Here is a 24628-nt window from a genome sequence, read left to right as displayed (position 1 = left end):
TGCTCTCGTTGCACAAATAACAATTTCTTCGTTTGCCATGTAAGTCGGATCACTGATAAGTCGAATGGGTTTGTAAATATTTACCACAAGATGCTGGAATCGCTTATCTGTATGTCGGCTGCCCACGAGGAATTTAACACAACAGGAAGTGCACGGGGGGGAACACGATTGGTGTTGCGCTGAAGATCCATCGGCCAACTCCCCCCCCAATCTTCCGTTAGAAAAGCCACAGAGTCTGCTATATGAAATACTGCGTTTCCACGCCGATTACTTTGTTACCGAATCCGTATTCTATAAAATCCAAGATTTGCTACTTTTGCACAATCCATAAATTCAAAAATATGCATAAACTCAAAAGTATGCATTTATTTTGGATACAAATTAATAAAATACTTTGATATAACCAAGTTGGCCTTAAATCGTTGAGGTTATTCAATAAAGAACAATCTGGGAAAACGGTCTTTTTTTTTTTTATCAGAACTTTTTAACCCCTTAAGGACAATGGGTGGTCCCTAAACCCATTGAAAACGATGCATTTTGAGGCCGTACATGTACGGGCTTTGTCATTAAAGGGTTAAGATGTTTTCACCCATTATTTGAAATTTGCCCTTTAATTGATTGGATATTTGGTTCTGAGATTTTAATACTTTACCCGGCGAATTGTATTAATTATTCAGTACCATGTCTAGGCAACCAATCAGAAATCAGTCAGATGCATGTTGGGAATTATTCTTGATGTAGCTCATCTCTTTTCCACCACATTTTAAACAAATCTCTCCCCAGCACCAGGTCAAAGTGTGTTAATTATTATTCTTTATATAACAATGTATAGAATAAGATTAAATGTGACACCATGCAGGAAACCCCCAGCCGAGATTCGGGTCATCCACAGAGGATCAGTTTAACGTTGATAAATGTAACATAATGCACTTGGGAGGTAAAAACCCAAAGGTTTAATGTAGTTTTATCCAAGACGAGACCAACGACTGATTAAGGTTTGAGTCGTTACAGCAGGAAAAACGCACAGACTAGACAGGGGCCGGATGAGGCCGATCTGCCGGCAGGCTCCATTATTCTATCTTCAATTGTGTTTACAAAGAAAATCACTGGGAATTGGGGATTTTACACATTGTTTTAAAAGCACATTTTGTGGTCTGTTTCCTGCACTCTGTACCGTTCTATTTCGGGAATAGAGAAGTCCAAAGTCTTTTACGATGGTTTCAGTCCAATCCGCTTCTGAATTTCTGCAGCGCGTTGCTTAATATTTTTTTTTAGAGCGAGTAATGGTTTTGCCCGGCTGTTGACTCATTCCGTAGGTCAGAGCAGAAAATGGTCAGCAATGGAGACCGATCGATAGCCATTAAAAATACCCGCTGTGCAGACGCCACAAAAGCCTTAAGCACCTGCCATGTGCAATAAGCTTTACATTAATCAGAGGACCATAAAAAGGGGTCTATATATTCTATTGTATTAACCAGCGGTGGCCCCCGGGGCTTTGGCTGCCCTCGTAATTCTGTTTTTAACTATTACCCCCCCACACACCATCGGCTAAATTGTTTAATTTTATTAATCTTGATATAAAATCTTTGTAGGGCTTTTTATGACTCGGGCAGAGATCAAGCAGGGGCCAAAACGGTGATTTCCGAAGCTTTACTAAAATTATCTTTAAAAAGGCAAACTTGTTGAAAACTAAATTTTAACTTTTTTGTATTTTATAGATTAATGCAAATTGTTTAAATCCGGAATCGATCAGTAAAGAAGGTTCTGCAGTGTTATTACACCGTTCCTTGCCCCATCCCCAGTCAACAGCTTTATCCTGCTTTGAATGTAGGAAAGGATGTTCGGCGTTAATTATTTTCCGTGTGCCCTTTCATCTATCTCTGGGAAGAAGGGGGCCGGAGTCTGATTTCAAGTTCAGTAAATAAGTGAATCATTAGATTTTGTGTAAATCATGAATTTTAAAAAAATCTCTGTATAGGATGGTGTTTAGTCGCCCCCTTGTGGACAAAATCCAGAACACATTTACAGCGACAGACGTGCGTATTCTACGTGTGATACTCAACGTATCTCGCTACACAGTAAGCAGGCATTATTATAACCAGAGATACTATATATATATATATATAATATATATAAATATATATATACATACATACACACATTTAATATATATATTTTTAATATTTAGATATATTTTTTAATTATTTTTTTTAAAAAAAATATTTTAAGCACTTTTCAGTGGCCTCTAATTTTTTTTAAAAAAAATTGCATTAAAACAAAACAAAAGCAGATCGCCCTATACAGATGTTATAAAGATGCAGGGAATATTAAGCTTCACGTTCAGATAGATGATGCCCTGTTATGGAAATTAATTGTGAGCTTTTATAAAAGTTAACATTTTAAAGAAGAAAACCAAAAATTGAAACTACGTTCCGTTGCCGGCGGTTCGCTTTGCGCCGTTAGGTCGTTGCAGGTAAATATTTTTAATTGTTTCCTCCCAGAAGCTGTATTTTGTGGATGAGAAATTCCCTAAGAAACCCCTTTTTTTAATTTATAATTTATTATTAATTTATTAATTAAACACATAAACACAAGCCGTATTACTAGTACCGTTTAATAATTTACAGAATATTAACAATATTCCAATTGCGTTTTTTTTTTATATAAAGTTAGTGAAATTTCACATAAAATGGATTAGTTTGTTTAGTGTATATTTGCAAGTTAGAGAAATAATTGTTACAAGACAGAAATAACAAAATACCGAGCGGAAAATGAAGATTCCTGTGCGAGGTTAACGTTCAGAGTCACGTGTCTAGGACTATCCAATCACGAGTGGCATGCAGTGATCCGGCGCGAAGGCGCGGCGCAAAAATAGCGCAGCGGTTATCACAAGTGAAAAAAAAAAACTAAAATCACACGATATTTTAAATCGGAAACAATGGGAGAATGATACAATGTGTAATGGGTTAAAATGGTGACGTAATACGCAGCGGCCATAATTGATCGTAAAGTTTTGCCACAAATTGTTGGATACAGATAAACCTGCATTTAAAAAAAAGATTTTAAAAAATATTCACATACTCCGCCTCTTTCCTGTCTACGCCGCACCCATATATGGTAATACTGACAATTAAAATCTGTTGGCCAAATAAAATCGGAATCAAGAAAAAAAAAAAAGTGAAAAATGATTTTTTTAGGTAGAATTTATTCTGAAAGCTCGAAGCTTTGGGTCGATACAGAATTTCAAAACTATTATAAAAAAAATGAAATCTTAGTGTATAAATAATTATTTATTATTTGGTAGGATTCCTTTTTGTTACTTTTTGACACAGGAGGGAAATTTAGATTTTAAATTTAGATTCAAGCTACATTTTTAGAAAAAAAAAATCAGTTATTTGGGGGCTATCACTGTATACAAATAATGAAATATATATATTTTTATAATTTTTATGTATTTTTTTTTAGAACTAAATTTAGCATTAGAAACATCATTACTCGCGGTTTCAAATCCTTCCCAAAAATAATTGTTTAAAATTTTGCCTTATTCATTAATTTTCAGGGAATGCTTAATTGCCACGTGACACAAACGCAGACCTCTGATTGGCTGTTGTCAGGGAAAAAGAACGAGCTTTTGCTCAGGTTTGGCTGTTTAAAGTGTAATTAATGTTTTGTTTAAGTGGGGCAGCCTCTGTTTGACCTGAAATATCCCGAATTTAACTGAAATATCACGAGCAAAAATAAAAAGTCAATAAACTTGGCCTCTAATTCCAAAAATCATTTGGCAAATTAAACAATTTAAAACGATTTCATTTTTAACTTCAACTTTCAATTTCCAAATTTTTTTAAGTTAATATATTAGAGTTTTATCCCTTTTTAAAATAAAAAAAATCAATATAATTATGTAATAATTTGTAAAAACAACACGTTCGATGATAACGGCCTCCGCTATCCGAGAGGTCACAAAAATAGTTAAAATAAATTACAGAGTGAAACGCGTCGGTAAAAAGCTGTGGGTTGCAGCTCTTGGCTCATAGTTCTCGACCTGTCCGGGGGGGGCCGCAGGACGCCAAACCGTTTAAAATACAAATAAATAAACATGAAAAAAAAAAGAAAAAAAAAAAGCGAGATAAATAATATTTACCTCCAATGGGTACAATCAGCCCCTACTCTCTCATACTAATGTAGTAAATAAAAGTAAAAACGCTTTACGTATTTGTTACATTGAAGGTAAACTTATCACAAAAAAATAAAAAAAAACTTCCCCTTCACCTTTTTTAGAGCAAAACATAAAAAACAAACAAAAAAATAACAAAATTAGACATTAAAAGAATGTTACCATTGACAAAAAAAACGTGTTTGTGGAAATGGTCTCACAACATCAAGACTCCCCAAAAATGCTTATTTTTTTCTAATATTTTTTTTTTATACAAAATTCTGAGTCAGCCGCCGGGCCAATCAGTGCACTTCGGTTAGAAAAGGTTGTTCGTTGTTGATCGTCGGATGGACGCTTTGTAATAACACTGTTAATAGTTTGTCTTGTCGGAATTTCAAACCCAACATGGGCCAATAAGTTTTTTGTTTTTTTTTTCTAGAATACAAAGCAGCCTAAATGTTAAAAATAAGAATAAAAACAAAAAAAAAGGCAAAAATTACCCAACGCGCTGTTCTCAGGATTGTCCGGTGACCTCAGGTTTTATTTCTGATCCTTCCGACATTTTAAGTGCAAAAGACTTGAAACCGGCTCCGGCGGCTCCGCTAAAATCTTACTTTTTAAAATTCATGGTTTTTCGGGTAATGTAGAAAAAGGTCCGTCCGCGGCAAACGTATTGCTCCTCGAAAATCTTCCCGTCTGCTTCCGTATCGCAGGATTTGGCACTTCAAGTTCCCGAAACAGGCCGGGAGTTCATTCGAAAGATATGAGATTAGTGGGGACCTGCGAGGAGAGACGCGTGACGAGTTCTAGATTAACCAAAATCACGATATTTCCTGGAAAAATCATGCAATATGTTTCTTAGACAGTGGTCTGATTCCCGGGGTACGTGGGCTGCTTTCATGGTGTATCGGCCCCTGATCCCCAATAATTTACCCCGTGCCACGTGCAAAAATGGTTAAAACAAAATATAACAAGCCTTTGAAGGTACGGGGAGACAGACAGTTGACGGGTTCTAGGTTAACCAACATTGTAACCATTCCTAGAAGAATCCGGTCAGATTTTCTGGAGTAGGGGTCTGATTCCCGGGGTACCTGGGCCGTTTCCTGGTGTTTCGGCCCCTGAGTCCCAGTGACCTACCCCGTGCCAAACTCCAAATGGTTAAAACAAAACATAACGACCCCCGGAACCTAAATGAAGAAACTATGGCTATCAGTTGGGTTCCGGCGATCGTACGTCTGGATGACCCGAGCTGCCCGTTCTTCTAACAATCGCTCTGGAAACGTCAATTTTCTTGAAAAGCTCATCATTTCTACATTTTTTTTCCTCTTAAAATTTGCTTGTAAAAAGTGTAAAGTTTGCCGTGAAATGTTTCCCAAACTTCTATTTAGGCGGCGTGAAAGCTGGTGCCAGTACCAGGCGTGTGCGCGACCCTCGTACCTGCGGCCTGCTGCTTTTGCACGCGTCGTCCAGGTGTTTGTGCCATAGAATAGCGTGGAACCGAGAGCCGGTCTGGAACTTGTAAACATTACCTGAAAAGCAGGGAGAAGACGCGTCATCCCCGGAAACGCAAACAGACAACTATCTATGACGTCATAACTGACTCGGTACAATAACCCGTCGGTGGCAGCCGACCACCATGTGAAAACCGCCATAGACCCGTGGAGGACTGATTCCAACTTTCACCACTAGAGGGGGCCAGCAGACCATAATATATAAGAGGTTTATTACACGTCCCAGGCATCCTGTAACACGTATGTAACATGTATATTATTATCTATTATTATTATTACTATTATTATGTTTATTATTATTATTATTGATATCTTTTATCATCTTTTATTTTTATTATTATTACTATTTATTATTAGCTTTATTATTATTTTTATTATTACCTTTTATTATCTTTATTATTATAATTTTTTATCATTACTATTATTTATTTTTATTATTTTTATCTTTTGTTTATATAGCGTATATTCCTATCAAACTTTTTGTATTAAAATCATTTAGGAGTCATTTTCGCAGAAACGCGCGTATTTTGTAACCTCTATTCTTATTGGTTTTTGATATTCAGAGCTGGGTTTTTATCCAATTACAATGAATTTTTAAATCTGTGCCATGAATTCCAATGTTCTTCGCTTCTATAAGTTTTTTTTTCCATGCACGCGTCATACGAACATTCCATGCCGTACATCCTCAGGGGTTCACAGACTTTTTTCTTTGAATATATTTCATTTAGGGTCAAAGGTTACGGTTCTATTAACAGACACGCAGGTTTCTATGATGTTTCTGGAGTGTGATTTATCTGTTTTTGGAGATTTTTTTTTTTACCTTTATCTGGGTTATTGAGCTGGAAGATATTGGGATGTTCCGGATCGTCGGGTAGCACCACTATCCAGCCCAGTACCGACACCTTCTTACTGGGGGTGGACTTGTACTGCGAGGAATTAAGAAGAAAGTTTTATCAATTTATAAATGCGTTTCCCCAAAATATGTTTCAAATATTAAACAAAAACTTCAGAAAGTAACCGAATTCACTTCCTTTCGCGGCTCTAGAACGTTTTTTTTGTGATATCGAGAACCTGAACTTTCTAGGACGTTTGGTTAAGGTTGTACCGTCTTCTCGGGGTCACTGGAGAGCGGCGCCTCGCCGACACTTACGCTTTTCCTTTCATTTCCTCTTATGGACTTTGCCCCAAAGTACAGAAGCGTGGATCCCGAGAGAGTCACCCAGTACCGGGTCCAGGACGAGAGCTGCGAGAGAAGAGGAGACGACGGTTCTGGATGTTAGAGACCTGCCCAAGATGGAGACCGTAGTGGTCCATATCGGACGGTGTCCTCTGACCTTGGGGTCATTCAAACCTTTCTGAACCCGGGGAGAACCTCACAAGGTCTGAGGACACAAGAGCCCCTCCCCCACCAAGTGTCTTCTCCAAGGATGTCCAAGTTGGCCCCTTATACTATATTACCGACTATTGCGCCATAGTAAATTAACCCTTGTGTGCTTTGCTTGGAGTGTACGGCAGCAGAGAATGCTTGGGGTGCTAGATAAGTGGATCAGCCTCTCAGCAGTGGTAGAGGCTAACCTAGTCTAATACAATAAAATGTTCTGTAAGGCTGCCCTCTACTGGTGAAGCTTTATATCACACCCGCCGGTTCAGCGAGTCCAGCGGGAATTACCGTCGGCTTCTTCCCTTCTTTAAGCAGAGTTTTCCTCCTCAGAGGTCCTTCCATGGCGACGGCTCCCGACGAGCTTCCCAAAATGCAGCTGCAGGCACCGGTGGGGCTGTGAACACAAAAGGCATGTAAGGGTTAAAAGGGGCATCGGGGGGGGCATAGAGGGAGGAGAGAGGGGTATCAGGGATTTGGTGCCTAAAGAGGGACTGGGCAAGCTAGGCAGGGACACTTGGGAGGTATACTTTATGATGAATAGATGTGGCGTTTCGTAGGTTCGGGCTCTCACCGTCCAGACGCCGCGGCCGTTTGTATCCAGGCACTCGCCCTCTCGGACCGCGTCGAGCTGCAAAATAAACAGAAAATGGCGGGTGGTACAGAGACTGCGCTAACAATCCCAGAGTCTGATTTAAGGCTTGGGGAGATACACGGTGCACTGTATCCACTACTCCTCCCAATTCTTAAAACCTGATTTGGCCAGCTTCTGATTCTAAGACTCGGCTCCGTTTCAAGTCTGTGAAATGCAAATAAATCGGTCGTCTCGTCTTAGATTCAGGAGCCGTATGTCTATCCCATGCATGTTTAACACCCTCACTGTATTACCCTCTACCACCCCTGCTGGGAGGCTGTTCCACTTATCTACCACCCTCTCAGTAAAGTAAAACTTCCTTACATTAATGTATTGTGCTTTTATTTATACGGAAAGACAACGTAACAGCGGAGACAACACACAGACAGGTAACATGGCCAGCGGCACACGGAGTTAGCGATGTTTTGTCGCTGGGCGTTGGGGCTGATTCGGACGGGGTACGGCATTTAATTCTGGGGCCACGGGGCCAGCTGGGACTTTTGATGAAGGCGAACCTAACATCCTTAACCAATGCCTTGCACGGCCCTCTGGTGCTGAATGGGTTAAGAGCACCTTCTGCGCGGCTCTGGTTCTGCCATCTTGTGGCCATTGAAGGAACTGCAATATTTCCACATAAAACATAATATATCATAACGTTTGTTATTAGATACGGATCGGATTCGGCCTCTACCGGCCCACGGCCCCGAATTATTCCTTTTCTATCATTTATTTAAGGATTGAGCAGCGGGGGAAGGGCACCTACAGTGTTTATTTGGGGCTACACGGTGTGAAAAGCAGAGCGTAAGCTGAGAGCGCGGGCAAGCAGGAGTTAAAATCAGGAATAATGTTTATTAGCCAGGGAAAAAAATAAATTAAAATATGAGTTTCAGAGACCCCCTCCCCCCCAAAAAAACTCCCTGTCATTCAAAGGGTTAAGCAGGTTATCCACCCACTAGTAACAATGTATCGTTACCCCCCCATCCAACCGCTAAAAAACGTTATTTCTATATATTTCCCTCTTCAATAAAAACTCTTTATTTTGGTTTATAACCCCCCCCTCATGCGGGACCTTTAATGTTTTTTGTTTATTTTTTTTATAATAATTTGCGTTTTTAAACAAATGCATAACCCGGGGCGGTAAGGATTTCCCGGGGCAGTAAGGATTTCCCGGGGCAGTAAGGATTTCCCGGGGCAGTAAGGATTTCCCGGGGCAGTAAGGATTTCCCGGGGCAGTAAGGATTTCCCAGGGCAGTAAGGATTTCCCAGGGCGGTAAGGATTTCCCGGGGCAGTAAGGATTTCCCGGGGCAGTAAGGATTTCCCGGGGCAGTAAGGATTTCCCGGGGCAGTAAGGATTTCCCGGGGCAGTAAGGATTTCCCGGGGCAGTAAGGATTTCCCGGGGCAGTAAGGATTTCCCAGGGCAGTAAGGATTTCCCGGGGCGGTAAGGATTTCCCGGGGCGGTAAGGATTTCCCGGGGCAGTAAGGATTTCCCGGGGCAGTAAGGATTCCCCGGGGCAGTAAGGATTTCCCGGGGCAGTAAGGATTTCCCGGGGCGGTAAGGATTTCCCGGGGCAGTAAGGATTTCCCGGGGCAGTAAGGATTTCCCGGGGCAGTAAGGATTTCCCGGGGCAGTAAGGATTTCCCGGGGCGGTAAGGATTTCCCGGGGCAGTAAGGATTTCCCGGGGCAGTAAGGATTTCCCGGGGCAGTAAGGATTTCCCGGGACGTAAAGGAAGGATTAGGATTTTCGGTGATATTAGGATCTGCGCTTCCGATGCGGCATTTAGTGGGCGTTAAATTTATGAACCCGGCTACCGATTGGCTCAGAGAGTCACAAGGGCTTCAGCGCAAAGCAAAGAATCGCTACGAGAGATTTACTAGAAATGAAATCAGCGAGGGGGCTTCCCGCGAGCGGCTTCCGTCTACGCATGCACATCGCGCTCTACGAGACCCACCACCTAACTGTACCTGTAAACACAGCTTCGACTTCTGGGGGAATTCCGAAGCGGGGCCCTCCAGTTGGGCCCCAACGTGGCATACAGCCGGCCCCTGTTTGCAAATTTAAACATGAGTTCTAAAACTGGGTTTAAAAGCTGGAAAAAATAACCCCCCCCTTCCAAAAAATACATGCGAACCGAGAAAATACGTCTCCATGTATAACACAGGAGGCGGAGTTAAACACAGCACCTGATTTAAAGCAGGGCACGTTAGACACTTGGGATGATAAACGTGGAATAAGAAGTGTGGATTCTCTTTCCTGATATCAGTGCAGCCCGTTAGGGGTTTTCCTAATCACGCTCCAAAGTGCAGGCTATTGTCTGTCCCCGGTGCTTTGAAGCGCGATCAGGGGAAATCCACAGTGCTTTAGCGTGATGAGTAAAGCCACACAGACCTTTCTTGAATGTGTTAATAGCGTTTTGGGATTCTCGGAACGTTCCGTGACGTTTGTGTAAACGCGGCTCGGCTTTTCTGCACGCGGCGGCAACACTTTGTTAGCAAACAAAATACACAAAACAACACTATTTCTGCTAAAAGACCGGGAAAAAGTACATAACGGAAGACAAAAGGGGGAGGGGAGACACAAGGCAAAGGGGGGGTGTCAAAAAGTGTCATGACTTAATACCCATTAGAGGGGCATCAGAGAAACCCCAGGGGAGAATCTCATCAGTGCTTCAGCGGCTAACGGTTCAACACGTGGGGTTCTGACCAAAAGTCAGGAATTCTTCAGAAAGTCTGGTTTTTGGTTAAAAAATAATTACCAATGATCATTTTTACTGTACATGTTTAGGTTCCGGTGTCCGAGTCCTGGCATTTGGCAGTCTGTGCCAGCTCGGTGAGGGAGGCAGATTACGGGGCAAAACCCGACTGTCTGGAGGTCTCTTTGGGGAGATTAGGAGTCGGTGGAACACGAGGTCCCCGAAGTCTCTTTCTCTCCCGGATCTCCCACAAATTTATGCAGTTTTGTTTCTTTTTTGGGGGCGAAACTTACTTGTCCAGAACGGAAGAGACGTCTTCGCCGAACTCCGAGCTCTCGCTGCTCCCTAAAAAGCACAAAAAACCCTGATCAGAATGCAACAAGCAAAGGGGACACCGCGGCGGTAATGGGAGCGCCCCCCCCGAACAGGTCCACCCCAGACAGAGCGCCCCCCACGGACAGAGCGCCCCCCGGACAGAGCGCCCCCCACGGACAGAGCGCCCCCCGGAGGGAGCGCCGGTGCTTACCTACGGAGACGCCGTTGGTGAAGACAGAGGTGTGCGTGTGATTCCGGACGGGGCTCTGCGACTCCATGACGCTGTCGTCCAGCAGGTGGCGCTGCTTCTCCGATGGAAAGGTGGCACTTTTACTCTCCACCACGCTGAACTGGCACATGATACTGGGGAGAGAAGCCGGGCAGAGGTGGTAGGTGACCCCAGGGGCATTAGTTATGATGAGGAGGGACTTCCTTTTGCGAAGGAGCAGGGATGGGGGTTATTTTAAAAAGGGTGGGTTTTTTGGGGGCACATTTTGATATGAAACAGGTCAAAGTGGATACAGGGTAACAGAAATAAGGTGCTTATCAGTGCGTTTACCCCATAAGGGGGCAGAATTAATGGCTGAGCAAAGTGGGGTTCAGGGGTACATGGGGCAAAACCTGTCCTGTACCCGCTTTTGGTGCCTTCGCCTTCACCCAAACCCCGAGCCTCTTCACCCAAACCCCCGAGCCTCTTCACCCAAACCCCCCGAGCCTCTTCACCCAAACCCCGAGCCTCTTCACCCAAACCCCGAGCCTCTTCACCCAAACCCCCGAGCCTCTTCACCCAAACCCCCCAGCCTCTTCACCCAAACCCCCCAGCCTCTTCACCCAAACCCCGAGCCTCTTCACCCACTTGTTCCCCAGGCTGTGGCTCTTGCGATGTCTGGACACGGGGGGCGTCGGGAGGCTGGTGGCTACAGAAGCGTCAGGACACGTCGGTCTCCTGCTGAACCTCATTGTCGTCGTCACCTCGGAAGGACCTAAAAAGACAGGAACCGGCTCGGGGTTATCTTTAAGAATCATAAGAATAAAGCGTCGAGCTGCATACCCCCCCCCCGACGCCTGCCCCCCGGTGCCCCCCATGACGGGGTCTCGGCTTTATTGTTCCCAATAAAAGTTTTCTTATTTATGATAAAATGATGTTTTATTTATTAAAGAGAGAAGAGGAACCCGAACCTCTCGCTCGGATATCGTCGCCTCACCCGATGCCAAAACAATCTGAGGCCTCGTCTACCGAACGCGGACCCCCCCCCCAGCTATCGTTTCTGCCGGAGGCTCAGAATCCGTGCCAGGCCCCAATTTTTCAATTATTTGGGGTCAAACCGGCTGCTCTTTGCGCCTCGGGAAGCTTTTGTTTTACGGCGGTGTTGAGTTCCAGTGTTGGACGGAGGCCTTCGGGCGTCTTACCGGCGCCGTCACCTTAAAGGGTTAAAATACCATCGAATCGCTTCACCGGATCCGCTCCTTCCGTGCCGACGTTCACACAACAAATAAGAAAATATTCTTCTAAAAAATCCTTTTTGGGGGTTTATTTAGACGTCTCAGACCCCCCGTGGTCTACAAAGTATCTTTGCCGGAATAATATTTTGGGGGTAAATCTAAACAAATTAATAAATAGTTATTTTATATCAAGCGAGGGATCGGAACGGACGCCGCTGACCTTCATCGCAATCGCTTTAAATACAGAGAGGCTCTGCACCCCGCGGCTGAATGGGTTCCTGGAAGTCCGTGGGCCGGAGGGCCGGTGAAGCCGCGGTGGCGGGGGGCCGGTAAAGCCGCAGTGGCGGGGGGCCGGCCGGGCCGGGGGCTTGGCTCGCTCGCACGTTTCTCACACTCGGTGCGTGAGTCACTCTGGCAGCCGCGATAGGAAAGAAATCCGAAAGGGCGAGACGGCTTCCAGAAAGACGCGTTTGCTGAAAGTACGGCCCGGAGCTGGAGAGACATCCAACGGACAAAAAAGAGGCACCCAAGAGCTTACACTCTAGAGGTCTATAATGCAGGACCCCCAGTATAGAGAGCGGGCATTTCCCCCTCACACCTCGCAGCGTTCCGCTGGTTCATTTACATCGGAATCATTGTTACGTGGTCGGCATTCATGGTCTTCACGGATCGATGATCTCAATGAGCCCCCTGAGCCCTTTTAGTTATCGAGACCCCCGCACTTCATGGCTTCCCGGGAAAGACTTCGTTTCCAGCCGGGGGTAAAGAACGAGCTCCAGAAGCCGAGTCGAGGACGCAGTTCCAGCCGGACTGAGGGCGAGGTCTCCATGGACTTCAACCAAAGAGCTGATCTACTCAACCAAGCCGTCCACTCAACTTCCGTTAAGGAGAGCAAATGACACTCGACAAGGCCTCAGGTACCAGAAGACCCCCGATGATCAGAAGACCCCCAATGATCAGCCGATTTATTTTTCCTATAGGGTCCTATTTACCAAGCGAAGATACGACCTGGATGGTGTTTAGGAGACCCCCCCCATCCAACTATTATATTCATTTTTTATTAAATATTAATTTAAATCCTCCTAACTCCGGCTAATTGTGGCGTTAAAAGGAAACTCAGTCCGGTTCCAGAAATTAAATCAGGTAATCAGGATTATTTGGCGTTACCCAAACTACTCAACCGACTGCGAAATACGGCCTGGTCCAAAATGCTGGGATTTTAACCAAAAAGAATAACCGATTGTGAGTCCGTATAAAGCAAAAAAAATCTTGAAACCTCCCAATGTCAACGAATGAAGCCTCGGCCTCCAAAAAGCTGAGGGTGTAACGTAATCAGTTGTCACAAACATTGAATTGCTCAGCTTGGGGGGGGCAATAACCCCCCCCCCCCGACCGGGTACCTAACCCTTTCAGTGCAGAGGGTTGAGAAATGTTTAATTTTGCGGTAGAATTCTCGTCCCCTGGGGTGCATTGGGTTAATTTTTTTTTGTTAAAATGGTTGTTAAGCAGAGGCAGAAGGCGTGGAGGGTCTGGCTCCCCGGAGCTTACAATCTAATGAGGCGCTGTGGCCCAAGCGCTGCTCTCCGATGGTCACACGTGTTTCACATTTACACTTTCCAATCACACTGTTTATGAATTTTAGCCGCCGTGACTTATTTTGCTCGAGGAAAGCCGGATTCTGTAAACTCCCGTAATGGGAAGCGATTGACTTCACGGAGCGTTCCGGAGCGAAGCGCTTTCTGTCATTAACGAGCCTCGTGATGTCATTAAAAGCAATAAGCAGAGTTAAGAGGTTAAACCGTGAACATGAAAACACGCAGCAGCGCCAACGCCGACGGGCGCGCGATGAAAAATCACCACTCGGAAGCCCTGAGGAATTTAGCGTTTCGCTGTTTATTAGCTGAAAACAGGCAAACTGTTTATCCGCCGCTATGGCAACGAGCTCAACAAATTGCGCAACTCCGCACTCGACAAAGTGTTTTTGTGGAAAATTTGGATTTTGTTTTAAATACCAAACGTGCTGTAAGTATGACATCATACCGAGTATTCCTGCCAGACGATGATTGTCTCATCTTAATTTACTGTCTGCAACAAATCACCCGGTGTCAGAACGTCCCTACGGTCTGCGAAACGCGCTGTCGGTGAACTCACGAACACTCTAAGGCAGCACGCGGAAGACGACCGGCAGCCACGAGAGCAGCTCTGTGACCTCTTCTAAAGCCGATCTCCTGCCGTTTGTTTTTTATTCCTACTATAAAGATCAGAAGTATTGCACTGCTTTCTTTTTACCCCAGTTGTAGTTTTTTGCCCCATAATATAAAGTTTTCAGGCAGCTGCATATCAGCCGTTTGTATGATTCTCGCTCTGTTATCCGATCCCCGATCTACTAAACCCCCCCCCGACTCCTTATCATACTGCCTGTGGGGAACAATAGAATGACTCAGTCTTAATCACCAGCCAGACTCTCTGACTAATTAAAGTGTATGGAGGAACGTAATTCATTAGCATCGCCATAAAGCATCAGCTCAGTGCAGTGTCTTATGATATTAGTATTACTTAGTATCATATCTGGGTAACTTGCTAGTTATTTTGTGGATATATTGTTACCTTCTTAGTATACCCTTTGTTGTTAAAAGAACATGCAGGGGTTAACCTTATCTTGGAGCGGAAATGGCATGATTTATGTATGTTATACATTACATGTAAAAATGGTTAATCATCTCTCAGATCTCTACATATCTGGTTTCTAGGCTTTAGTCAGCGACCGTGACAGCACCGTCTGGTGGTCAGAGGGTTAACGGGCATTGTGGTAATAAACACAGATCTATCTGTTCCGCGCACCCCAGGTAATGACCTCATCGGCTCATCATCTGCAGCCGGATTACAGACGGAGAATTCATGAGATCGGGCAAAAGGAAGCCGGCAAACCACGGCGCTGCCTCTAACGAGCTTTCCCGACAGAGAGGCAGCACGGAGGTCTGGGTCCGAGTCCTGATGGACGCGTCCCATAAAGCTTAGCGATGGCAAACACAGAACAGCGGGGGGTCTGGGGCGGCAGAAGTCCCACCGATCCCGTCCGCTGCCTCTACAGCACGTCGACGACTTTAAATTAACCCGACGGCTGGCGAGCCTCAGCTCAACGCGATACAGAAATAAATACCACGTGTGCCGGTGAATCATTTCTCCAGAGCCCCTTCACAACACACGCAGACACACTAACCCCCACTCACCCTAACACCATACACTAACCCCCACTCACTCTAACACCATACACTAACCCCCACTCACCCTAACACCATACACTAACCCCCACTCACTCTAACACCACACACTAACCCCCACTCACTCTAACACCATACACTAACCCCCACTCACTCTAACACCATACACTAACCCCACTCACTAACACCATACACTAACCCCCACTCCCTCTAACACCACACACTAACCCCACTCACTCTAACACCATACACTAACCCGCACTCACCCTAACACCATACACTAACCCCCACTCACTCTAACACCATACACTAACCCCCACTCACCCTAACACCATACACTAACCCCCACTCACTCTAACACCACACACTAACCCCCACTCACTCTAACACCATACACTAACCCCCACTCACTCTAACACCATACACTAACCCCACTCACTAACACCATACACTAACCCCCACTCCCTCTAACACCACACACTAACCCCACTCACTCTAACACCATACACTAACCCGCACTCACTAACCCCATACACCAACCCCCACTCCCTCTAACACCATACACTAACCCCCACTCACTCTAACACCATACACTAACCCCCACTCCCTCTAACACCATACACTAACCCCACTCCCTCTAACACCACACACTAACCCCCACTCACTCTAACACCACACACTAACCCCCACTCACTAACACCATACACTAACCCCCACTCACTCTAACACCATACATTTCCATGAATGTTTACATGGATATTCCGATAAGGAGGCGACCTGACCGCGATTCCAGATACAGCCTCGTCCGCTCTAGATTTCTGGGTAATAAAAGGGATTATTGGGACTGACAGACTAGCCTGTTCTCCCCCAAAAAATAACGCAAATGATTTCACTGACATTTGACAGGTTTTGAGAGGATCCTTGTGTTTTTGGAGGGTATTTTCCCTCGCTTTTCCCTGCAGCTTGGGCGGCCGGCGTCGCCTTCGATGAGCTCCTCTTTTTGATAAAGACCAGTTCTTCGCTAATAATTTTCAAAGTCGGAAATCAAATTTGGAAACTGAAACTAAAATTGAGACAAAGCTCACCTCGCTGTGCTTTAAAGAGGCGGCCCGGCGGGCCCCGTTCCCCCAAAATACTCAATATTTGGGGTTCGGCAGTTTTTTATTCAAATATCTTTCCACCATTTATTAGCTGAAGCGTGGAGAAGGTTCCGAGGTGGAACGTTGGCCGCCTTTGAGTCTTCACAAGTGGCGAGAGCACAAAGCTGACCGTACAGCAACGAAACCCAGCCAAAGACTCCGGGTGCCAAGTTTTGTATAATTACCCCGGGTGACGCAACTCGCCAAGGACCGGTGTTCTGTCGGTCGTGTGGGCAGCTCTCGAGCCGTCTCAATTAAGTGTCCTGTGGCAGGCTGATGGTGTCTTGTCTGGCCTGTGGTTTCTTGGGTCTTCTTGGCTTACTGTCCTCTTCAATTATGGGTTTTTCCCAACACCTGAAGAAGACATTGACCTCTATGTCTTCATGACGAGTCTTCTCCTCTCCGGGTCTTCTACAAGACTACCTCCGTGGTTCGTTGAAACCATGCTTCAGACAGTTCTTCTTCGTGAATTTGTTTTATTTATGACGTTCACTGGCTTCATTCCGAATAGAAAGTTTCCCGGGGTGGAGACCATGTCTAGGAGATACGCAACGTCTTACAAAACCTGGTGTTTCACTTCTATAAAAGCCGCCATCGTGGAGCCTCCCGGGTAACCCTTGCACGTCCACGCGGCCAGCTCTATGAAAGGTGCTAAAATGTTTCAAAAAATTGTATCCGAGCGAACGATACATTAACATTCCGCGTTATGGGAAACAGAACATTCTACATAAAATTATTCTTCAAGGAACAATGGAAAGTCATCTCGCCAACGGTTCGGCAATCGGCATTTCCACCTAGCGATATATATACAAGTGATGTGATCCCGGAATCTTTTATATATATATAAATATATATGCACACGGCGGAGAGATGTGTTATTTCGCATAAACACTGAGCAGGATGTGACTGTGAAACTTGATCATTTTTTCCTAAGTGGTCTAAAGTGCCTTTGTTTTGCCAAAAACCCAGCGCGCCCGAGCAGCGAGCCTTTCATATGTTCTATAAAACCCTTTTATTTGGGATGCAGCGGCGATGCCAAAACACATACAGATGGAAATTTTAGTATCTCGACAATGCCCTGTTTCTTCCCATGTGATCGCGCTGTTCGGTAAAGATATTCTGTTAAATCTTTTAAAATAAACCCGATTAAAACTTTTTTTTGCACCGAAAAAGCTGAACTGCGCATTCTTCACCCAGAATTTAAGCTCTTGAAGCGTTCAGAGCAAAATAACATTTTAGAATTCTGAAGCAGTGATGGAATGATAGCAAAAGTAACTTATTCCGAAGGGTCGATCCTAAACAGGTCTATTTGCTCCGTGGTTCTACCGGTTCCTCCAGCAAGCCACCGGAATCCCGATACATATAACTCTACCCGCGGTTCCCCAAGCCCTCGAGTTTGAGTTTAAGTGTCACGCGTCCCGCTCACTGGTGTGTTGTTACTGGTGGTAAAGGGTTCCTTGGGAGACGTTTTACCCCTCAAGGAGCACACTTACTCCGAGACCCAGAGCGGCTAAACTACGAGGAAGGTGGCAGCTATGGCCAGGGACCTCCTGGTTGACCCCTGGGTACGGCTACAACACCCAATGCTGATTCTTCTAGAAATATGGGAGACGTGAAGTGAACTCATTACAACCAACGAAAAGTAATATTTCTGTTCTTGCTACAATGAGTTCCCACAAAGCATCCTTGGTTTCTGTAGATTAGTGGAATCCGTTGACCGACCGCCCGCCGCTGGTGTCCTTCTTCTTTCCCCAGAGGTCTAAACGAAGGGGATTTACGAATCTTTGGCCAGGATCTTGGGTTCTCTCTTTCTACATGTGAAAGAACCTGTGGAACCTTTAAGTTTTAGAAAGACCCACCGAGGGAGCCCACCGGACCCGGCCAGTAGAAGCGCATTTAACCAGTTACGGTCCTACGAGGGCCTGAGGACCTCAGGGTCCAGCCGCACCCCAACAGTGATGACATTCAACCTGTTCCTATTTATGTCTTTTTAAGAATTAAAGTGTTTGTACCTGCCAGTTCTTCTTTAGAGGAGACTAAGCGGGGAGAGCTGCTTCCCGGCTCGATCCGCAACGACAGCCTGAAAAACAAAACGTTTGGGAAATGCATGTTATCAGCGAACGCACAAAAACATGGAGATTACTTAGTTCTAGGTATGAGGTGCTGATTTCTTTTCAGAAAAAGATGCAATGTCACTAAAGCTTCCGGGACCTCGGAAAACACTTCTGCAGTTTCAAAAAGAGACCACCGAGGTCCTGAAAGCTTATACGACTCGGTATCTTTTTTCTCTGCTGGTAACAACCATAGTTTTTGGTCCTTACAACCCAAACGTTTATTTTCCTAATTTCGGACGAGTCTTAAACGCTTGGCCGCCCTTCCTGCTCCCGTGTTCCTGTCTTTTCTTAATACGGCGAGTTCAAACCTCCACTGGGACAGGTCTGCGTGGGCAGAGGAAATCCTGACGACTTCAAGAACTGTACATTTTTATCCCCAAAACTTTATTGCGCAGCCACGTAACTAACCACAAAAATAGCCTAGAACACAACTAACTAAAAAAGAAAAAATAGCCAAGAACACAACAAAAAAATAGCCAAGAACACAACTAACTAAAAAAAAATAGCTTCATCTCCCATCTGCTCTGCGGATCATCTTGTATGATAAAAATGTTATAAATTATCCTTGGAACTGGACATCAAGGCGCGGAGTCCACAATGCTAGGACTGTTCCCCTAACGGAGGCTGTCCAGATGTACGTTACAGACAGCGTGGCTACGAAACACACGTGGGTGGGCCACAAAGCAAAATTTGGGGTCTGGTCAACCAGAGAAACATGAAAACCACTGTGGGAACGATAAAAAGTCAACATCTTCAACAAACATTTATTAACAACCTTTAATTATGTAAATGTCTCTGTCCAAAAAAACATGAATGGGAAACAAAAACAGTTATTTCATCTCCCAAGTATTTAAAAAGGTTTTCTCGGGGTAATTAATGATGGGTCTGGGGCTGCCTCCTGCTCTCTCTGCCATTGGTGGTTTCTCGATCGGATCCTCAGACGACGCATTAACCCCAATCATGGGCTGTAATTATGAGACATCTGGCTCGTGAGCCCGTTCTACCTCCCCAGGACCTTCTGCACATGTACCTGGCCAGTCCAGCGGTGCAGGACGGGACACCATGAGGTAATTGTACGTCAGCAAGGCAATAGGATATGATTTTATACATCTTAATGTACAATAAATGAGTTCGGAACCAAAGAGTGAGTTTTCTGTTTTATGGAGTCTATGGACACAGCAGGTAAAGATGCGACAGTCCAAGTTGCTCAGTAACACGTTGCGGTAGCAGTCGGGGGGTTATTGTGTGCGCAGAAGTATTCAGGGTTAGCCCAAGGGGTCTTGGTCCCCCGATGAACCTGGTGTACCCTAAACATTTTTCCAGCACGGTACTAAGGGGAACTGCTGATGCGATACCGTAACACAAAGAAATATGGATTACGTGAAACGCGGTGGGACTTACTTGAAGTTATCGTCCTCCACGAACTTCTGCAGCTCTTCGATGTAACGGACGGACTTTAAATACTTCTGCACGTGGGGCAGCGTGGCGAGGTGGTCTGCGGAGCAAAGAGGATCGTTAGCCCCCAAATAACCGACCCTTTCCGTTCGACCCAATTATCTTTAAACACCCGGCGCCCCCGACGTGGATGAATCTCGACTCGGTTATTAACCGCGACGGACGTTCCGCGGGGGAATGATTTGGGGAGAATCTCTGTATTTTGACGAACGGTCTTCCTGACTCCTGTTTTTGGGGAGAACGAGATTCAGATTTTGCCGCGTTGGTTGCGGTCTCTATGGAAACGCTAAAGCTTTTAGTCTGAGCGACCCTGCGCATGTTCGCGTCAGATCCCATTCATGTCTACGTGCTGAACACGTCTCGCCCATAACGTGTCGGCGGCCATCTTTATAAAGGCTCTTTCCGGAGAAGGTTCTAGAACGTGAAGCGGCCCGGCATTCTAACCATTATCTTATGGCCTTTGTAGCCGGAGGGGCCACCAGTTTATCAGCGGAGGTGGTTACAGGTAGCGGCCTCCTGGTGGGTCCATCACAGTTGCACTCTTGGTTACACAAACGCGTTCCTTTCCTCGGTCGCACCTGACCAAACATCCCGATGCGTGACTCGTGAGGAGAGGATTGTGCGGGTCGCTCGGTGTTTATGTCAGTCTGTCGTTACGTCGATGTGTCTTGAATTCTCTGTTTGCACAAATGAAACTTTTAAACAAGAGACTTTTGTGGTCTGGGAACATCTGTGAGTAGCTTTTATACAGGTCTGGAGCTCAGTTTTCCAGCTTTTTTTGATAAGGAGTAACCATGAACCATTCCAGAGCCTGTACGCAGGAGCCGCCATCTTGCTGCCCCATCACAGGGTATAAATCGCCCCGTCGCCCGGAGATATTTGTGATAATAGTGTTACGGAGGGACCTGCACGGCTGGAAACAAACGCTGGTGCTAGAGGCTCATGCGGCGTCCACTAAAACAATGCGGGGAGAGAACAGGAAGTGACTTACAACTTCCTGCTCGGGCTGACGGGAGAGAGAACAGGATGTGGTTTCCAACTTCCTGCTTGGGCTGCCACAGGGAGAGAACAGGAAGTGGCTTACAACTTCCTGCTTGGGCTTCCGATACATTCTCCGCCGAGGGATCATGGGGAAGCAGAAAAAAAAAACCCAACGCTATAAAAGAAATACGGCAATGGAGCGAGTTTCTCTTCTCACTTTATTTCTCCCCGAAGAATGGTTTTCATTCCTTGGCGTGTTTTTTTCATACGCGGCTCGAGGCTCGCGCTTAACTCACTTTCCGTTCTTAAAAGGCTGGCTTATTGTCTTCTAAAACAGACGCGATAAATCGCAGCCCGTCTCACTCTGAAGGAGGAACATCTGGGTAAAGAACGTCTATGGAGGGACGTTGAGATCTAAGACACCGCGGGAGACGCGTTTTATGTCAGAGAAGAAATAAAAGTCTTCTTAAGACGACACTGCAAGGCTGTATACCTCACAAGACTTCCACCTCAAATAAGACTTTTATTGCCCTTGAGGAATTTCACATTAATATTCCGCTGCCCCGACTCCCCTGACTCACGGGACTCCGCTGGAACGCGGAAAGATGTGCTTTTTTTGGACATTTTATTTGTGGAAACCGGGGAAAAACTTAATTAATCATCATTAAAATTCATGTTTACGCCGCCATGTAATAACCAAGCCAGACGGCAGTGAAATTTACACTATAAAGGGTAAAACGGTGAAAAATCTGCCCCCCCGCTTGGATTTTTATACACACCGTAACCACAGGAGACTTGTAAATCGGAGATTATCCGCAAGATGTTGTTCATCTGGTTGGACCTTTGCTCGTTCTCCATGATGCTGCCGGTGGCCGGGTACGCGGAGTCAATGTAGACAATATCCAGGAGGTAGATCCCTGAAAAAAAGAGATCACACATGTTAGAGACGTCCATAATATACCTGGATGATACTCACAAAGGGTTAAACAACAGTAAGTGGATCGTTCACGGTTTTGGGGCATCGTAAGAGGCGCAAGGTGTGGGGGCTTAATGGGGAAGGGATTTTTTACATCATTTTATTCAAGTTTTTTCAATAAACAGACGTTACATCGTACAGATTCGTTTTATGAAACAACCTTCGGGAATCGTTTGTAATTTACTGAGAGCCAAAGACAACTTGAAAAATGAATACAAGAAAATGGAATTAAAAACATTAAGAAAATAAAAATAATAATTAAAATAAATAAAACAAATTATAAAAAATTAAGAAAATTAAAATAATAGAATAATAATAAATAAAAAAAGCTGGGTCTTTATTATGGGGGGGGGTATATATAAGGATTACAACCCCAACTAAAGCAGCTTTAACTCAACAAATTGTGAAACCGAAGCTAACGGAGTTCAGCCATAGACAGCGGATCTCCTATTAGACGTATCGCTAAATACAGGCCCACACCGGCCTTACTAGTAGCCAAGAACGTAAAAATGGAGGCTTCAAGTCCACATGGCTCGCTCTTAAAACGTCTCTTCTTTAACAGGTTTAGAGGAGGTCCATGTCTCTTAAAACGAGGCACCCATGATGCTTCTCCAGCTAGTTGTAAAACGTAATGCTGGCCTCCCATTATTTACACCAAAAATGGACTTTTAAGTGGAAGAGAACGGTGTTCTCCAGCTGAGTTGTATCGATGTTACCATTTTGAGAGGTCGACCTCCATACCGAGAGACCACCGATGGAATCTGATGTTCTACAAGACATCAGATGTCCTCCCGTTCCCCCCTTCGTAAAGCCACGTTGCCGGGACCGTAGGCCGCACATCAATCAAGCACATCTTTCAGCCTTGTCTAGATCCATTTGCACGAAGGAAAAAAAAAAAAATCAAAAAATTTCCACGTAAGGAACCTCAAGGTGAACTTTGTGGTCTGAATGTGTTAGTTCAGAGTCTATTAGGAGGTGTGAGCCGGTATTTCTGTTGAAACCTGACAAATTTGTACTTTTTCGGCTTAACACAACATTTTTTTTTTTGCGGTCAGGAACATATACATCGGGGGCTTTTACTATATCCTGAGCAAATGCCTGCCTTATCCCTCCGCGGGATTATTAATAGCTCGCCGCAGGATGTACGGTTCCACCGGCCAGCAGCGTCCACTTCAATAGCAAATCCCCATCTGTCTATTTATATTTGGACACTGAAAGCCTTGATTTGGATCAAAAAAAATAAATCCGAACACTTTCCAAAAAACCCGGCACATTCCTCTTTGTATTCACCCTTCTCGGGGTCGTGACGAGTCGAAGGGGGGCGAGTGAAATGAATACCCCCAGGAGATGAAAGAAATGTAACTTTAATTTAAGTAGAAAGGTTACCGTTCCGTGGTTATGAAGCCGATACGTCTTGAATTTTGATTGGTTCGTGGTATCATTCACTGAGAAAAAACAAAAAGGGGCTTCTGGAGTTCTAGGATGACCCTACGTTGGTGCGTTTCCGGTCCATCTGGAAAAGATGGTCTTCTATCTGCTGCCGAGTTCTAGAACTCTTTCGCTCGCAGGATTCTATGTAAGAATGTTTCCAGACACTGAGAATGCCGTCATCTTCCACGTCGTAAAAGGGAGCCCCAGGCAGATAAGACGCCGCCACCGCCGAGTAGAACATCAGGAATCTCTCTGAGACAGAGACGTAACTCAACAGCCAGGAGGCCACCTGATTGACGGATACGCTGACGGCGACACGGAGGTTATACGGAAAGGGAGTGAGCGTTACAGGTGACCTGAGCCTAGACAATCTGCCTCAAGGAAACAAGGCCTTAACACTCAGCTGGGGTGGTAATTTGCCCTCGTAAAGCGCATCCTTTAAATACCCCCAAGGTACGGGGCAAGAGAAATAATCAAACAGCAAAGGAAGGGATTTTATGATCTTGGGTTATACACAAGAAAAACCACCTTCTACATCTTCAGATTGTAAGCTCTTGTGGTCAGAGACCCGCTCCTCTTTTGCCTTTTATCATTTCATCTCTGAAACACCACCACATTATTGGCCTAGTCGTGTGACGCGGCCCCCGTCTAGTCGCCCGTTTCTCCTGCTGTAACGACTCAAACATTAATCAGTCGTTGGTCTCGTCTTAGATTCAGGAGCCGTATGTCTATCCCATGCATGTTTAATCCCCTCACTGTATTACCCTCTACCACTTCTGCTGGGAGGCTGTTCCATTAGTCTACCATCCTCTCAGTAAAGTAACATTCTTGTATAACACATATGATCAATTAAGACTTAAATAAAACATTGGAACCCTGGCACTACTTGGAATTTCGCGAATAGTCTCAAAGGTCTCCTGATTTATTTGCTCCGTTTAGTTTTTCGATGTTTTCTTCCGATATTCTGCAGGATTTTCTGATTTTTCTAGGAAATGTAGCTTGCGAGTAAATAACGATGAATACGCCGGAGCGCGGACGCAGCGTGAAACGTTTACACGGCTGACAGATGTGTTTAAAGGTTCTTGGAGCCCAACGCTCGGATTAGCTCGGCTTTGATGAACGTACGAGTCCCAATGAATCGCTTTCATGGATAATGGCTTCCAGAAGCGGCGTTATGATGTA

The 24628-nt window shown here is 45.0% G+C and overlaps 1 protein-coding gene across 2 annotated transcripts in view; it reads right to left on the bottom strand.

Moving 5' to 3' along the window:
- Positions 1–4594: 4594 nt before the first annotated feature.
- Positions 4595–24628, bottom strand: part of RALGPS1 (Ral GEF with PH domain and SH3 binding motif 1) — a 114269-nt gene continuing 94235 nt past the window's right edge. Inside the window, exons 10-22 of one of the 2 annotated variants that reach the window (XM_053472483.1) lie at positions 21819–21956; positions 20005–20098; positions 18502–18569; positions 11543–11669; positions 10898–11049; positions 10665–10716; positions 9644–9724; positions 7617–7673; positions 7334–7439; positions 6815–6907; positions 6485–6590; positions 5591–5682; positions 4595–4933 (exon numbers count right to left, since the gene is read on the bottom strand). In XM_053472483.1, coding sequence (XP_053328458.1) covers positions 4904–4933; positions 5591–5682; positions 6485–6590; positions 6815–6907; positions 7334–7439; positions 7617–7673; positions 9644–9724; positions 10665–10716; positions 10898–11049; positions 11543–11669; positions 18502–18569; positions 20005–20098; positions 21819–21956 — 1196 coding nt within the window. In that variant the 3' untranslated portion in view covers positions 4595–4903. The remainder of the gene's footprint in view (positions 4934–5590; positions 5683–6484; positions 6591–6814; positions 6908–7333; positions 7440–7616; positions 7674–9643; positions 9725–10664; positions 10717–10897; positions 11050–11542; positions 11670–18501; positions 18570–20004; positions 20099–21818; positions 21957–24628) is intronic. The other variant, XM_053472484.1, reaches the window with a different exon arrangement.

This window comes from Spea bombifrons, chromosome 8, assembly GCF_027358695.1.
Source record: "Spea bombifrons isolate aSpeBom1 chromosome 8, aSpeBom1.2.pri, whole genome shotgun sequence".
NCBI lineage: Eukaryota > Metazoa > Chordata > Amphibia > Anura > Pelobatidae > Spea > Spea bombifrons.
This window is presented reverse-complemented; position numbering and strand designations above follow the sequence as displayed.